Source organism: Chrysemys picta, chromosome 25 (genome assembly GCF_011386835.1).
Source record: "Chrysemys picta bellii isolate R12L10 chromosome 25, ASM1138683v2, whole genome shotgun sequence".
Taxonomy (NCBI): Eukaryota; Metazoa; Chordata; order Testudines; family Emydidae; genus Chrysemys; species Chrysemys picta.
In genome coordinates, this window is record NC_088815.1 from 10,469,862 (window position 1) to 10,486,555 (window position 16,694).

The 16,694-nt window shown below is 55.9% G+C and overlaps 2 protein-coding genes across 2 annotated transcripts; both read right to left on the reverse strand.

Moving 5' to 3' along the window:
- Positions 1-258: 258 nt before the first annotated feature.
- Positions 259-4,390, reverse strand: S1PR4 (sphingosine-1-phosphate receptor 4). The gene has a single exon (XM_065578490.1). The coding sequence runs from the start codon at positions 2,776-2,778 to the stop codon at positions 1,486-1,488; it is 1,293 nt and encodes a 430-aa protein (XP_065434562.1). The 5' UTR covers positions 2,779-4,390; the 3' UTR covers positions 259-1,485.
- On the reverse strand, positions 4,391-14,588 carry LOC122172309 (sphingosine 1-phosphate receptor 4). The gene is made up of 2 exons (XM_042841688.2): positions 14,469-14,588; positions 4,391-13,357 (listed from the first exon to the last, which is right to left on the reverse strand). Exon 2 carries the CDS (start codon positions 13,279-13,281, stop codon positions 11,971-11,973), a length of 1,311 nt encoding a protein of 436 aa, XP_042697622.2. The 5' UTR covers positions 13,282-13,357; positions 14,469-14,588; the 3' UTR covers positions 4,391-11,970.
- Between the last annotated feature and the right edge of the window lie 2,106 nt (positions 14,589-16,694).

Here is a 16,694-nt window from a genome sequence, read left to right on the forward strand (position 1 = left end):
GTGGTTAGAGCAGCTGGGGCCAGAGGCCAGAACCCAGGGTCACAGCTGGACTCAGAGCCCAGGATCGAAACAGAGTCAGCAGTCGGGAATTGGAGAGGAGGGTGTGACAGTGCTGCCCGTGGGAGCCAGCTGAGGTCACTCAATCAGGGTGAACTGCAAACAAAACGGGGCAGCCAAACCCCAAACGCTGGTGGATCTTCCAATACTTAGATTTACCAAGCCAGCACAAAACAGCTTCTATAGGACCTCACTGGTTACTTAGAAGTCCAAACAACGCAGTTCCCTTAAAGTGCCCAGCGTCAGGCCTCCGTCCAGACACACACGTCAGATATGATGATGATGACTGAAAATCTTATCTCATCATATAAAAGAAAAGGTTCTTCCAATCCCAAAGAATCAGCCACATACCCAGGTCCAATTATAACCTAGATCTTACTCAGAATACACACTATAGCCAATTCTTATTAACTAAACTAACATTTATTAAAAAAGAAAAGAGAGAGAGTTGGTTAAAAGATTAATATACAGACAGACTTGAATTCAATTCTTGAGGTTCAGATACATAGCAGAGGTGAGCTTGTAGTTGCCAAAAGGCCTTTTAGATATACTCCATAGGTTATAGTCCAATGTCCATATTCATGGTGGCTCCAGTCAGTGATCTCAATCCTTGTGGCTTAAGGTTTCCCCCTCTTGAAACCCAAAGCAGATCTGAGATGAAGAAGGATCATGTCCCAGGGTTCTTATACATTTCCAGCAGCCTTTCGGCCTGAGAAAACAATAGGCCTAATTCTCCTTCTTCCAAACATCCTGGCAATTAGCACAGGGTAATTTATCCATTAAACAGTTCTGATACAGGTTACCACAACCTTCAAAGAGACATAGAGACAATTATACTATTTCACTCAAGTATCATCACAAATGTTAATATTCCTTTCTTGATCTTTGAATTGAATTTATAGCAATAGACAAGACTTGTTTCCTTACATCACAAGACCTGAGCAAACATCTACCCTTGAGATCTCTAACAATGCAGACTTGCATTTCAAAGCTCTATTCATTTACATATCTTCCTAACCAGTCCTTAAGGTTCACTCATGGGGCAGATCAGTCTGTGAGTTAATTAACTCTTTCTGGCCCTGTCACCTTCCAATGAAATATTATATTACACTCATAACGTCTCAGAGGGTCAGAACCAGGCTATCTGGAGGGAGGGAGGGAGGGAGGGAGGGAGGGAAGGCAGGGCAGAATCCGTGGCAAATAATTTCTGCTGCTGCTTCCGGGCTTAAGAGCAAGCCTGCTAGCTTCTTCAGCCAATTGGGTGGGGCAGTCCATCAGACAGGCTAGCTGACCCAGCCCACCTGTTCCCATGAGGCTATCAGGAGCCCACGCGGGAGCAGCTGCCAGACCTTACTCCTGACACCCAGTCCCGGGCATGAGGGCAAGTCCCCATGGCCAGGCCCCCTCCTGGAGCCGGCCGCCATCCCCTCAGTTACTGGCAAGGTTGCTCATCATGCTGGAGTTGCTAGAGAGAGGCTCCCTAGGCCGGGCGGAGCAGCGGAAGCTCTCGCGAGTCCGGCGGAGGCTCTCGCGAGTCCGCAGGGAGCTCTCGGTCGAGGATCCCGAGTTGATATCGGCCATGAGCAAGCAGTCCCCGGGCCCATGGAGCCCGAGGCGGATGCAGCAGCAGCAGACGAAGCACAGCACGGCCCGGCGCACCTCCAGGCTGCGGAAGGAGTAGATGAGGGGGTTGATGGCTGAGTGGAGCAATACCAGGGCCAGGGCCCAGTCCATGCCCTGCAGCGGCTTGCAGGTCTGGGACTCGCAGAAGACGTCGAGGAGCAGCAAGCCGAAGAGCGGGCTCCAGCAGAGAATGAAGGCCCCCAGTATCATCAGGACGGTCTTGAGCAGCCGCAGGGACCTATTGCGGCTGTGGCGGGTGACGGCCTGCTGGGAGCTGGCCCGGACCAGGCGGTAGATAGAGGCGTAGAGGCCGATGATGCCCAGCAGGATCATACTGAACATGGCCACGCAGAAGAGGACGTAGTTCTTGGAGTAGAGGGGCAGGAGGGTGGAGCAGCTGGGGAAGTCACACAGGCAGTTCCAGCCCAGCAGAGGCAGCATCCCAATGAGGATGGCCAAGGCCCAGCAGGAGACGATGAGACTGCGCAGGCGTAAGGTCTTGCTGGCCTCGTTCTCGGCAATGGACCTCACCATGGTGCTGTAGCGCTCGATGGCCGTCACCAGCAGGCTGAAGGTGGAGGCGGCCAGGGCGATGAAGAGGACGCCCTCCCGGAGGAACCACAGCTCAGGCGTCAGCTGGAAGGTCCGGCTGCCCGACAGGCAGATGTTGCAGATATAGGCCACCCCGGCCAGCAGGTCGCTCACCGTGATATTGGCGATGCAGGAGTAGACCCACCGGCGGGCATGCAGGCTCCTCACGATGGCTATCAGCACCAGCAGGTTCTCCACCACAATGAGGCAGCTAATGGCGATGAAGGCCACCTCGAGGAGGCCCATCTTGTCCTCCTGGGGCCGCCGTCTGCCCAGCTTCCCCGTGTAATTGTAGTGCTGCAGGATGAGGTTGATGTTCTGCCTGGCTGCCAGCTGCAGACACGAGTCCACGCTGTACAGCAGGCTAACCCTGGCCTCGGGGATGTCAGTTAGGAGAGAAGGGAGAGAGGGATCTACTGAACGGCTTAGCCCTGGAGCAGGCATCTTCTGAGGAACCGGCAAGCCCTGAGGAAGAGCAAAGCCCAGAGCTAGAGAAAGCACAAACATAGGACAGGAGACGGCCCCGCGTCCAGCCAATGGAGCAGAGGTCAGAGCTGGCACCTCCGTCCAGCAGCCCGGGATTCTGCAAGAGAGTAAACATGAGATGTTTTGAAATGCTCACAGTTGTGTGGGCATGATAGTGAAGGCTTCCTGTTGTGCAGGAGGGTTTCCTGTTGTGAGTGAAGGCATCACCGCTGCCCAGTTCAGCTGAAATCATTTCTCAGCAGTAAGGGCTGGGCTAATCTCCGCTGGTTCATTGGTAAATGGGACCACGGGCAGATGGAACATGAATGTAGCAATAGCCCGGCTTTTCTGTTTCTTCTGCTGGCTTGATGGTGACTCTAGAAGATCAACAGATCACCAGTTACTAATTCTTAGCCTAGGTGGAAGTCAATTGTAGTTTGCCTGAGTCAAAAACTCAAGACTTGACCCTTTTAATGAATTTAGTCTCCCAACATCCCAGTGAGAGGTCCCCATTTTAAAGAGGGGGAATCTAAACCATGACATGATCATCTGGGTTTGTAAGGGGTGCAGGGTGTATAAAGCAGCAGGAGATCACGTCTCATGCACCAGCCATACAATGGGTATTATAAAGCCGTCAGGGTCAGCTCAGCCAGCCACAGTACCGATTAGCCCAACAATCTGTCCTTGTGCCTGCTGTGGGTTTCGCGTGTTGTGGAGATTGATCCATCCAAGCGGCAGAGGTGACCTCTCTGCACTGAGAGGGGGAGAAAGGAAACCGCTTTATTTATTTATTGGTCACTTTCTCCTGTGCATCTGCTGGAGGAATAAGTCACGCTTTATAGGACGAGTACCTTGATAAATAGTTAATGGAGGGTTAATAGCAGCTTTCATAAACGGTTAATCAACTGTTATAGATTGTTATAGAGTCCAATAGGTTACTGACAAGCACAGTTTAGAACCATCTTTAACACCTTCTGCAGATGGGCTTATCACTATCTAGAATACGCCTGACTGGCACATGCTTGTAACAGCCATTGACCGTTTCATAGTCCTTTATACATGGAACCCTAATAGACAGTGTGACTGAGAAAGGGTGCCAAACCCAGGGCAAACTCCCCCCCCCCTCCCAACACAGCCTGCCTGCTTCAGTCCTGACCTGGAGGGACCCTCCCGACTCTCATGTAAGGGGGGAGCTCAGTTTCACTGACCCACTGGTAGTGTGGCCTAGTGGATAGGGCAGCAGATTGGGACTCAGGAGATCTGGCTTCTATTCCTGACTCTGCTGCTAGCTGAGCTTGGACAAGGTGCTTTCCCTCTCAGTGGCTTACTTCCCCCATCTGTGAAATGGGGATAATGGGACTGGCCTTTGTAAAGTGCTTTGGGGGTCTATGGTAAAAGGAGGTAACTGTTATGATCACACACTGGCTACTCTGCCGATAATACCACCAAAGAGGCCAACGGCGATGGGGGTCTTTGTGCCTGGCCGCTAGGAAATGGGTGAGAGCCACCCAGGGCATCGAAACAGACCCACGCTCGGGCTTAGCAGAGTGGCTGCTGTTTTGTTATTTTTCCGGTTAAGAAAACGGACGAGCGTTGAACGGTTTCATCGCTGTATGATGTGGTAGAAGTTCATTGCCAGGCCTTGAGTGCACGGCTGTGATTACACTGTGTGTCCCAACCACTGAGAACATACCAGTGACCCCACCGATCAAACTCCAAAGCCCCGTCCTGCAAAAGACAGCCCTCCACCTGAGCAACCAGAAAATCTCCTTCAGCTGTAGCAGTGTAGAGCCTATGAAACACAGGTAGGCAGTTCTGATTCTACCCTGTAGAGGGCAGGGGCGCACCAGCCAGCCAGAGCGCGTCTGTATGATTATTGAGGGCTCCTCCATTTGCATTACAGGGCTCCCTCCTCACAGCTCCTTTTGAAGTGAAGCTGAGAGTCCCGTTCTCACAGCCCTGATCCGGGTCCAGAGCAGTTCCCGAGACACCCTGGCACACAAACATGGGCAGCCTTGACGCCCACACGCTTTTCACCCGCTGGATTTGCCAACGATTCACAATGACACCACTTACCGTGGCGCAGAAAAGAACTCGGAGCATCAAACCACCAACCGTAACCAGACCCTCCCCTCTCGCTTCTGGGGCCCAGATCCCCCAGCACCAGCCCCCTACTGGGTGGGATCGGAATTGTCCAACTGCAAGTCATGTGCCCTAGACTGCTAAGGGCTAAGTGGAGATTCTCTCCTTTACTGCAAGGGGGTGGGGAGGAGAAATGTCTGTTGGAAAAAGAGAATCTGAGCTCTACTCCTGCCCAGCTGTGTGTGTGAAGAAGATTTCCAACCATCAGAGGAGGGAGGCTCTGGTGTAGCCTCCCAGTAAGGTAGTGGGGGCAAACAACCTGACTAGTTTAAAAGTGGAGCTTGATACGTTTTTGAACGGATTATAGGAAGGGGTCGCCTGCAATGATTGGGACTGGACTCAGTGTCCTTTGTCCTCTGAAAGAGCAGACTGAGTGTGGCGATGCAGCTGGGGGACCACCAGCCTTCCAGGTGCCCGGGCCCCAGAACCGCCACGCCACAGAGCTTTTGAACCAGAAGAGGGTTTAGGGAGCTTCCAGAGGGGCTATATTAGGCCTGGTCTACATTAGAAAACTATGTCGCTCAGAGGTGTGAAAAACGCACAGCCCCGAGAGAAGTAGCTATGTCAGCCTAACCCACAGTGTAGACGGCCCTAGGTTGATGGAAGAATTCTTCCACCCACCTAGCTACCGTCTCTTGGGGAGGTGGATTACCTACACTGATGGGAGAACCTCTCTCATCCGCATAAGTAGTGTCTACACTGAAGCGTTACAGCAGCACAGCTAGAGCATGTCAAGTGTAGACGTGCTCTTAGAGAACTGGTCTGAAATCAACCCGCTGAAACCCAATAAAGCCAAGTAAAAAGTGCTTCATTTGAGAAGGGGGGGAAAAAATCGAATGCACCATTACCAAATGGGAAATAACTGTCTAACTGGTCCTACTGCTGAACAGACTCTGGGGGTTACAGTGGGTCACAAAGAGCAGATGAGTCAACAATGTGATGTGGTTATGAAAAGGGCTGCATATAAGACAGAAGAGGAAGTTGTCCCGTTCTGGACACCGCAGTTTAAGAAAGATGTGGACAAATTGGAGAATGTCCAGAGGAGAGCAACAAAAGTGATCAAAGGTTTAGAAAACCCCGACCTATAAGGAAAGGTTAAAAAAACCTGGGCACGTTTAGTCTTGAGAAAAGACGACTGAGGGGGCAGCTGCTAACAGTCTTCCGATGTTAAAGGTTGTAGGAAGGCCGGTGCTCAGTTATTCTCCATGTCTGAAGGTAGGACAAGAAGTAATGGGCTTAATCTGATTCTGCAGCAAGGGCGATTTAGGTTAGATCATAGGCAAAGCTTTCTAACGGTAAGGGTAGTTAAGATCTGGAACAGGGAGGTTGTGGAATCCCCATCATGGGAGATGATTAAGACCAGGTTGGACAAACCCCTGTCAGGGATGGTCTAGGTCAGGGGTCTCAAACACGCAACCCAGGGGCCACATGCGGCCCACGGGGTTATTTTCTGCGGCCTGCAAGCCCCTCGCAGCCCTCCAGTGTTCACCTAGAGCGGCTCCGGCCGGAAGTGCACCGGGGGCAGGACAGGCTCCCTGCCTGCCTGCCCTGCCCAGCACCACTCCAGGAAGAGAAGGGAGGGCAGAGGGGCTGTGTGTTGCTGTTGCTTCAGTCAGCGCCCCCAGCAGCTCCAATTGGCCGGGAACCGGGAACTGCAGCCAATGGGAGCTGCTGGGGGCGGTGCCTGAAGCAACAGAAACACACAGCCCCTCCGCCCCCCCTTCCCCACGTTCCAGCCTCTTCCCGGAGCAGCGTGGGAGCAGGGCAGACAGGCAGGCAGGCAGGGATCCTGCCCTGCCCCCGGTACGCACCGGGCCAGCAGATCCTGCACCCCGAACCTCTCCTGCAGCTGAACCCCCTGCCACATCCTGCACCCCGAACCCCTCCTGCAGCCGAACCCCCTGCCACATCCTGCGCCCCGAACTCCTGCCCTGAACCCCCTGCCTCACCCCGCACCCCTCCTGCATCCCAACCCACTGCCCTGAGCCCCCGCCACACCCCACACTCCTCCTGGGCAGGAGGGGGCAGAGTTGGGGTGGGGATTTCAGGGAAGGGGTTGGAATGGGGGCAGGGAAGGGGTGGGAAGAGGCAGGGCAGGGGCGGGGCCTCATGGAAGGAGTGGAGTGGGGGCCGGGCCGAGGGCAGCAGGGGGGAGCTGTCAGTTAATGCGGCCCTCGGGCCAATGTACTAGTCCTCATGTGGCCCTCATGGTCATTTGAGTTTGAGACCCCTGGTCTAGGTTTACTTGGTCCTGCCTCAGCACAGGGGGCTGAGGGTGATGACGTCTCACGGTCCCTTCCAGCCTGACGGGTCAATGATTCTGTACCAAACCCACAAGGGGGCACCAAAGGCCACTGAGCCTCAACGTTGACAATTTAGGCTCTCGGTCGTGCTGAGGAATAGGATGTACGGAGGTTCCCCTCCTGCCCTTACAGTCCACAGGGTGGGTTTGACTCCTCAGCCAAAGGCCAGATCTGAGCAGGGAGGTGGGGTGGGAACAGCAGTGCTGCCAGGTTGGTGTCCCACCCCTCGAAGTTTCAGGTGCTGGTTCTTCAAAGTGCAACTCACGAAGCCATCACGTGGATTGCACGGGAAGCCGTAAAACCACCCCAGATTTCCCCGTATGATCCCTGGGCTTTGGCGACCCCTTTCCAGAGCTCCAAGTTTGCAACAGAAGCCAGAACCGGGGGAGTTTTAGGTGGTTTGGCTGGGAACATTGTGTTAACTCAGGACCAGACCCAAGGGCTTTCCCAGCCCCATTAGCAACAGGACAATCCCTTGTCCTTCTATAGCCCTGGGCACTGAAGGATTTGTCCCGTGAGAGGCCATCTCATCTAATGGTTAGTGAGAGGCTGTCAGGAGCCTGGGTTCCAGTCCCTGCTCTGCCACCTATACTCTGTGTGACCTTAAATTTAGCGCCTCTCTCTCTGCCTCAGTTTCTCTGTAGAATGGGGTTTAATGCTTCCCTGCGGTGCAGGGGGCTTAACTAATGCCAGATGAAAGCCATTAGGGAAAGGTAGGGTAGGGTAGCTCCTTCGTGTTCTGCATCGGGGGGGTGTCATAGATACATGAATGTGTTATTGCAGGAGCGATTATTCTTTGTACAACAGGAGCACCTCTAGAATCCAGTGGAGATCAGGGTCCCATTGCACTGAGCACTGTGCAGACACATAAGAAGGGATGGTCTCAGCCAAAAACAGCGTGCAGCCTAAATAGAGAAGACAAACAAAGAGTGGGAGAAAGGAAGGCGCATTATCCCCATTTTACAGATGGGAAACCGAGGCCCAGAGAGAGTCAGGAGTGTCTTTTCCACTGGCCTAAGCTGAGTTAGCTGGATGCTAAGTGTTTCTGAAGATAGCCCCTAGAGGCCACAATTTTCAGATGGGCTCAGCTCTCATTGTGGCACCAGAATAAGTGATCACATTTTCAAAAGCAAGTTGAGCACCAAACTCTTTTAAAAACCCCCCATAGACATCACAGGGGGAGCCTGGAGGTGGGAGTGGAGGGGGTTGAAAACCCTGCCCCTCCTGAGGGTGCTGGAAAATCTGCCCAGGAAAAATTCCCCCCGCCCTCCGCCCCCCGGGTGACTTGCCCAAGGTGACATGGGAAGTCAGTGGCACCTTTCGCCAGCGCCGAAGTCACTTCCCCCTGCTACATCAGACCCTCTCCTGTGGGATGTGCTGTTCAATGGATGGGAGGAGAACGGAAGGAGGTGTTGCCAAACGAGTGACTTTCTTGTACAAAAGGTTTATTGCAGAAGAAGTGGACTTACAAAACCCCTGCTCCTCTTTCGCTAGAGGTGGCTCAGCCCAGCTGGAGTCTCTTGAGAGCAGCCCTCAGAGCCGTGTCTCGAGTCACATGCAAGGAGGAGCCCCTGCTTTTCATGCTACAGGGATGTTCACTAAGAACCTGGCCTTCTTTGGCAGTGGAGATGCTCTCGGCCTCTGGGGTCGAGCAAGGTTAGCTGGTTCCTCTTTCATTTGCAACAGGGAATGGAAAATAAGAAAGACAGTTCTCCCCCCAAGAAATGCATCCCCTCCCCCACCCCCCGCACATTGCTTCTCATAGTAGCTACAAGAAGGCGCCGTTCCACCTTGCTTTGCTGGAGCAATGCAGAACAGAGCTCTCTGCCCACTAGTGCCACACCAGAGCCTTGCTTTCCTACCCCAGAACCCTCTCTCCCATCAGCACCAAATGGGGGGACGACACCCCCCGTGGCGTCCTTCAGCATGTCCGTTTGGCATGGTGGAGCCCGGCTGCATGCAGCCAGCCAGCGCCCCCAGCATGTCTCCTGTAGCCTGCTACAGCCCTCCACGCACCTCTTCCACAGCCCTCCTGAGCTAGTGCGTCCAAGCAAGCCCTGCTACAGCCGTCAAACACTGCCCAAGCCCCCTGAGACCCAGCCACCCCGACCACCCCCTTCCAGCATTGCCACCTGCTTTGGATTGCCATGCAGCCCTGCCCACCCATTCAGCATGGCCGTACGGCCACTATGCCCACCCGGCACTGCCAGGGCCACCCCACCTGTCCAGCCTTGTTGCATTCCTGCCACAGCCAGCCACAAGGGCCACCGGCTCTGCCGTTCCCATGCAGAGTGACGACACATGCCCACCCTTTGCTGCTACACTGCCTAGCACTGCAGTGCCCCTGCCAGCAGCATCCCGTGATGCTGGAGCCACGTGGCAACACCCTTCCCCTGCCACAGGTACCCAGCAAGGCCCCAGCTGAACCATCAGGGCCAGAGTCCCAGGTGATGGCCGAATGGGCAGAGAGACACCCACAGGCTTAGAGAAGAGAGCCCCAGTACGCCACTCTCAATGGGCCAGTCAAGACACCTGGGCAGGCGGGAGGCTAATGCAATCTCAGGCTTCCTCACTGTTGTAAGGCTTAAGCCTGGGAGTAGGAGTCAGGACTCCTGGGTTCAATCCCTAGCTGTGACCCTGGAGCCTCAGTTTCCCCTCTGTAGGTTGGGGACTGGCCTATTGGGAGATTAAATTCATTACCTGAGCAAATCTTGTACTGCTTCTTTCAGGCAAATTCCCATTGACTTTGGGGGTGGGGGGTTGAGGAAAGTCCTCAGGACCGGGCCCATAAATGCCTCTCTCTTTCTTGGGAATCCTCGCCCTACACAATGGATCGCAGGGTTTGGGGCACAGATTCACACACACACACACACACACACACACACGGTCTCTTGGTGCAATGCTGTAAGTTGCCTGTTGCAAAACCCTGTTTGCAAAAGGTTCCTGGAAAGACGCAGCGTTGCGCTCGCTGCCATTTCCATGCCAGGTTGGAGAGGAAGGGGAAATGGAGCCGCGTCCCTAAGGGCCCGACCCCAAAGCCCATGGACGTCCCAGGGAGTAAGTGTCCTGCCCGGCCGTTGCCGTTCCGCACCCGGAACCAGCTCCTCCGCCGTGGCCAGGGCTAGCCCTTCGCCACGGGGATAGCCGAGCGGGTGCCAGGCCGGCTGGTGTGCTGGAAACATGCCCAACCTCCCGAAAGGAGCCCACCCCGAGCTGCACCCACCCCCTGGATCGCTGCCAGGGCTGTCACTGGTCTCCCATTCAGTGTGGCGGGCAGCCCGTCCAGCCTGGAACACCGTCAGGCCCCTAATTGCAGACGTGCCTATGCCACGGGCCGGAGGCACAACAGGCCTGTAAGCCACTGCTGTCAGGGCTGTGACACATGCACCGTATGTCCCGGCACAGCACCAGGCCCACAGGAATGGAGTCAGGCCAGTGGTTGCAGCTATGCCCCGGCCGGGGGGGTTAACCCCGTCCCACTTGCAGATTCACTGGCTGCACCTAAGCGGCTGATTCATTTCATTCAAACGCCCAGCCACGTCGACCGGGCTCTCGCTGCGGGGCTGCATCAGCCTGGCGAGACGGGGATGGGAATCGCTGGATGGCTTCGCTCCCCAGCGGTCGAACGCCCACGGTTCATCAGCGGCATCACAGGGACGGGGAGTCACCGCTCGCCACAATCTGCGAGCGAGCAAGCTGCCCTCAGCCCTGGGGCTGCCCATTGTGCACCAGAGCCTGGAGCAGTGCCCAGCCCATAACCGTGGGCACAGCCTACACCAGGGGTTGGCAGCCTTTCCAAAGTGGTGTGCCGAGTTTTCATTTATTCACTCTGATTTAAGGTTTCGCGTGTCAGTCATACATTTTAATGCTTTTAGAAGGTCTCTTTCTAGAAGTCACTAAACTATTGTGGTATGTAACGTAAATAAGGTTTTTAAAATGTTTAAGAAACTTCATTTAAAATTAAATTCAAATGCAGAGCCCCCCGGACCGGTGGCCAGGACCCGGGCAGTGTGAGTGCCACTGAAAATCAGCTCGCGTGCCGCCTTCGGTGCGCGTGCCATAGGTTGCCTACCCCTGGCCTACACCCAGACGCAGCGTCCAGCCCATAACTCCACGCACCCCCCAGACACACTGAAACAATAGCCCAGCCGGTACTTGCTGACACACACATTGGACGAGGAATGACTTTGCCTCAGTCCCATACAGCTGCCCTGAGCTCACTGCCCTGCTCAGCCTTAGGCTGTGCTGAACCCAAGTCTTAGGGGCGTCATACGCCTTCCGGCACCGGATCCACCGACATCTAGTTCCCTGCAGTCGTCTCCTTTATGCCCCCCCACACCCTCTTCTCAAAGCAAGTGCCCAGTGTCAGGGACCAGGATATATGGGCGGCCTTGCCTAGTGGTTAGAGCAGCTGGCGTTAGAGGCCAGAACCAAGGGTCACAGCTGGAGTCAGAGCCCAGGATCGGAATCAGAGTCAGAAGTCGGGAATCAGAACCAGGTTATCTGGAGGGAGGGAGGGAGGGCAGGGCAGAAGCCGTGGGAAATGTTTTGAGCAGCCAGCATAATTCATGCTGCTGCTTCTGGGCTTAAGAGCAAGCCTGCTGGCTTCTTCCGTCAATCGGGTGGGGCGGTCCGTGATGTGGGCTAGCTGACCCAGCCCACCTGTTCCCATGAGGCTATCAGGAGCCCGAGCGGGAGCAGCTGCTGGGCCTTACTCCTGACACCCAGTCCCAGCCATGAGGGCAAGTCCCCATGGGCAGGCCCCCTCCTGGAGCCGGCCGCCATCCCCTCAGTTACTGGCAAGGTTGCTCATCATGCTGGAGTTGCTGGAGAGAGGCTCCCTAGGCCGGGCCCGGGCGTTGAGCACCACGGAACGGCGGAAGCTGTCGCGAGTCCGGCGGAGGCTCTCGCGAGTCCGCAGGGAGCTCTCGGTCGAGGATCCCGAGTTGATATCGGCCATGAGCAAGCAGTCCCCAGGCCCATGGAGCCCGAGGCGGATGCAGCAGCAGCAGACGAAGCACAGCACGGCCCGGCGCACCTCCAGGCTGCGGAAGGAGTAGATGAGGGGGTTGATGGCTGAGTTGAGCAATGCCAGGGCCAGGGCCCAGTCCATGCCCTGCAGCGGCTTGCAGGTCTGGGACTCGCAGAAGACGTCGAGGAGCAGCAAGCCGAAGAGCGGGCTCCAGCAGAGAATGAAGGCCCCCAGTATCATCAGGACGGTCTTGAGCAGCCGCAGGGACCTATTGCGGCTGTGGCGGGTGACGGCCTGCTGGGAGCTGGCCCAGACCAGGCGGTAGATAGAGGCGTAGAGGCCGATGATGCCCAGCAGGATCATACTGAACATGGCCACGCAGAAGAGGACGTAGTTCTTGGAGTAGAGGGGCAGGAGGGTGGAGCAGCTGGGGAAGTCACACAGGCAGTTCCAGCCCAGCAGAGGCAGCATCCCAATGAGGATGGCCAAGGCCCAGCAGGAGACGATGAGACTGCGCAGGCGTAAGGTCTTGCTGGCCTCGTTCTCGGCAATGGGCCTCACCATGGTGCTGTAGCGCTCGATGGCCGTCACCAGCAGGCTGAAGGTGGAGGCGGCCAGGGCGATGAAGAGGACGCCCTCCCGGAGGAACCACAGCTCAGGCGTCAGCTGGAAGGTCCGGCTGCCCGACAGGCAGATGTTGCAGATATAGGCCACCCCAGCCAGCAGGTCGCTCACCGTGATGCTGGCGATGCAGGAGTAGACCCACCGGCGGGCATGCAGGCTCCTCACGATGGCTATCAGCACCAGCAGGTTCTCCACCACAATGAGGCAGCTAATGGTGATGAAGGCCACCTTGAGGAGGCCCATCTTGTCCTCCTGGGGCCGCCGCCTGCCCAGCTTCCCCGTGTAATTGTAGTGCTGCAGGATGAGGTTGATGTTCTGCCTGGCTGCCAGCTGCAGACATGAGTCCACGCTATACAGCAGGCTAACCCTGGCCTCGGGGATGTCAGTTAGGAGAGAAGGGAGAGAGGGATCTACTGAACGGCTTAGCCCTGGAGCAGGCATCTTCTGAGGAACCGGCAAGCCCTGAGGAAGAGCAAAGCCCAGAGCTAGGGAAAGCACAAACATAGGACAGGAGACGGCCCCGCGTCCAGCCAATGGAGCAGAGGTCAGAGCTGGCACCTCCGTCCAGCAGCCCGGGATTCTGCAAGAGAGTAAACATGAGATGTTTTGAAATGCGCACAGTTGTGTGGGCATGATAGTGATGGTTTCCTGTTGTTCAGGACGGTTTCCTGTTGTGAGTGAAAGCATCACCGCTGCCCAGTTCAGCTGAAATCATTTCTCAGCAGTAAGGGCTGGGTTAATCTCCGCTGGTTCATTGGTAAATGGGACCACGGGCGGATGGAACATGAATGTAGCAATAGCCCGGCTTTTCTGTTTCTACAGCTGGCTTGATGGTGACTCTAGCTAACTGATTGGATGGGGTCACTCCGGGCTGAGTGAAAGCTCCTTAGCCAAGGGGGCAAGGGAGCACTGCCATTCCTGCGCCTACACAAAGGCCTCTACTTTGGGATCTCAGCGTTTCTGTGAAAGTATTCCCAACGCTTGGCCTTGCATGGAGAGCTTGTTCCCTAATCTCCAGCCTCCCCTCGGCCACCAGTGCCCGGACACCCTCCTTGCATCCATCAAGGAGAGGCCCTCAGTCTCCGGCCCAGCCCTCCGGTCTCAGATACATTAGCTCGCTTCCAGGGGTGCTTGGCACAACATGCTTCTTTGCACACAGACACATGGAGGTGCAGAGCCCTTTGAAGGCGCCACTAGCTGTGGGCATCTGCAGGTCTCAGGCTAGGACTGAGCCCAGAGTCTGCTGGAAAACCCTGTATTAATACTTAGCACTAGGGTGACCAGATGTCCCAATTTTATAGGGACAGTCCCAATATTTGGGGTTTTTCTTATATAGTCACCTATTACCCCCCCCATCCCCGTCCCGATTTTTCACACTTGTTATCTGATCACCCTACTTAGCACTGACGTTGTCCCTTTCATCTGAGGATCTGAAAGCACCTTACAAAGATAAGTCACATCACCCCCCATTGGACAGGCAGGGAAACTGAGGAACAGAAAGGGGCTGTGGATTGCCCGAGGTCCCACAGGGAGCCAGGGGCAGAGCCAAGAGTAGAACCCAGGAGTCCTGGCCACATTGCAATGCTGGTATTAATGACTGACCTGCTTTCAAAACCAAGGAAGGTCTGGATCAGGAACAACCCCCCACCTCTCACCACCCCCTGTCCCCATTAAGCTCTGGCTGGACTCACCTGTCAGGAAGGGGCCGGAGGCTCTGTTGTCTAGCCTGGATCCTGCGCTGGGCAGAGGTAGCAGTGAGGGCTGCTCGTGCAGGGTAACTGGCACTTGTACCTAGCAGAAGAAAAAAAAAGGGGAAGTTGCAACACGCCTTAAACTAACCACAGTTTTTGCAGGATGGACCCACCCAACACAGCTGAGAGGTGGTGGAGGAGGCGTAAAACAATCGAGGGCACCTTCAAGTTCAGCTACAAGGCAGAAGCAGCCTCCCCTGATCTCCACTGATGCTCATGTTCCTGGAGCTCTTCACGCCATGCCGGGGGGTGGTAGAGGTTAGCTGGTCTCCAGACTCTAGGTGAAGAACAGCAGCATCTCCCCACGGACAGCAAGGGCCGCTCTTGCCAGCAAGCAACGGACCAAGGTGCAAAGGCCGTTGGCAGAGATGCACCCACAGCGGGAGACATCCGGGGCGCAAGAGGAGAATACATAGCTCACCATGCTGCAGGGATGGTGGCAGCTTCTGCAGGGTCCAGTGCAAAGTTAAAGGGGCAGGGCCCTGTCCAGTTCTCTGCCCTCCCTTCTCCTGAGCACCCGCATCGCCCTCCTTCCACCCTACAGACGTCCCATTCCCACCCCACCCTCACGATGCACCTACCCCCACCCACACAACACCCCCTCGCCAGTCCCTGTTTGGACAAGACTGCCAGGAGGTGGAGCTGAAGCCCATGAGTTCCCCCCATGCCGTACTAGTGCTGGATTCGGACAGGGCCGTGGGGCAGGGTCTGCATGGTCCAGGGAAGATCGAGGTTCTCGGCATGGGCTGAAAGGCAGCAGGGGGGTCTCTCCCCACATCAGAGGAGTTCTGCCAGAGTAATGCCTGCGGGATCAGGCCTGTCACAAGTAGTAAGCAGCATGGGGGGTCTGCTATGGGGTTCCCTGAGCTAGAAGAGGACCCAGGTGTCCTGATCGGAAAGGGGATTCTTTGCGGAGGTCACTGGTCACAGATAAGACTATTGGTCATGTGCTGAGAGTCAGGCACTGCCCAAGCACCCTGCTGAATCACGCTCAGCTGAGGGCGCTCGCAGTCAACACGCCCAGTGGCCGAGCGGTCCCGGTGCTGAGAGCCGCAGAATCCCACTGGCACCGGCAGGTGGGCAGGAGACTGGAGATAGCCATCGCTGTGCCCCCATCCTGCTGGCGTGGAGGTGCAGGCCACACGCTGAAAGGATGGGGGCCATCTTCTGCCCCTGGCAGGTACTGCTGGCCGCAGCAAAATCACAGCCCTCCCTTAAGGCAGAGAGGCATATCTCACCCGGCTTTGTGCCCAGACTGACTCTGCAGGCACCTTTCCTGCCAAGGCCCTGAGCCTGCAAGCAGGCCCAGGAAACCCTCCCACTCCGCGCCGTTCCAACACGACACGCCCGACGGGAGAGGAATCCCAAGCATTACAAGGGTGCATGCAAGGGGCTGTCCCATCAGGGACCCATTCGCTCCTGCTGGGGCTTTCTGCAGGCAAATGGGCTGAACTCAGCTGGGTCCTTCTCACGCTGCTTGCTCAGTACGGGCTGATTTGCATCGTATTCTTCTCAGTCACTGACTCACAGCTGTGCCACCTGGCCCCCTGCACCTCTGAGAAGGGAAACCCCCTCCCATCGAGGCCAACCAGGGGCTCCTGTGTTCCCACTTAGCTGCTTCTGCCTCACGCAAGCTACGCTGGTGCTGTGCGGCGTGGAAACTTGCAAGTAAATTCTGCTGTTGGCACTAGGAGGTGCCGTTCCTGCCTACCTCCCCGAGCAAGGAGAAGCTGATGAGACAACTGAGAATAAAACCTCACCAAGGAAACGGTGTTGTAAAAACGTATAGATTTAAAAATTGGGGGTGGAAAGGGTGGTAGTAAAGATGCTCGTGAAAAGTGCTGGATTGCATCTGTCTACAATCGACAGACCCGTTATCTGTCACTCAATCATCAACGTTACATGGATTACAGTCAGGGCCGGCTCCAGGCACCAGCATTCCAAGCAGGTGCTTGGGGCGGCCACCGGCAAGGGGCGGCAGTCTGTGTGTTTTTGCCGCCCCAAGCAGCGCGCTGAATTGCCAACGCGGACGGCGGGGGCAGTCCGTGTGCCATTAGGGCGGCACGCGCATTTCCGCGGGGGCGGCAATTCCTCGGCAGCTTCTATGTTCAGCTGCCCGGGGCGGTAATTCGGTGGCTTCTGTCTTCCGGCTGAAGATAGAAGCTG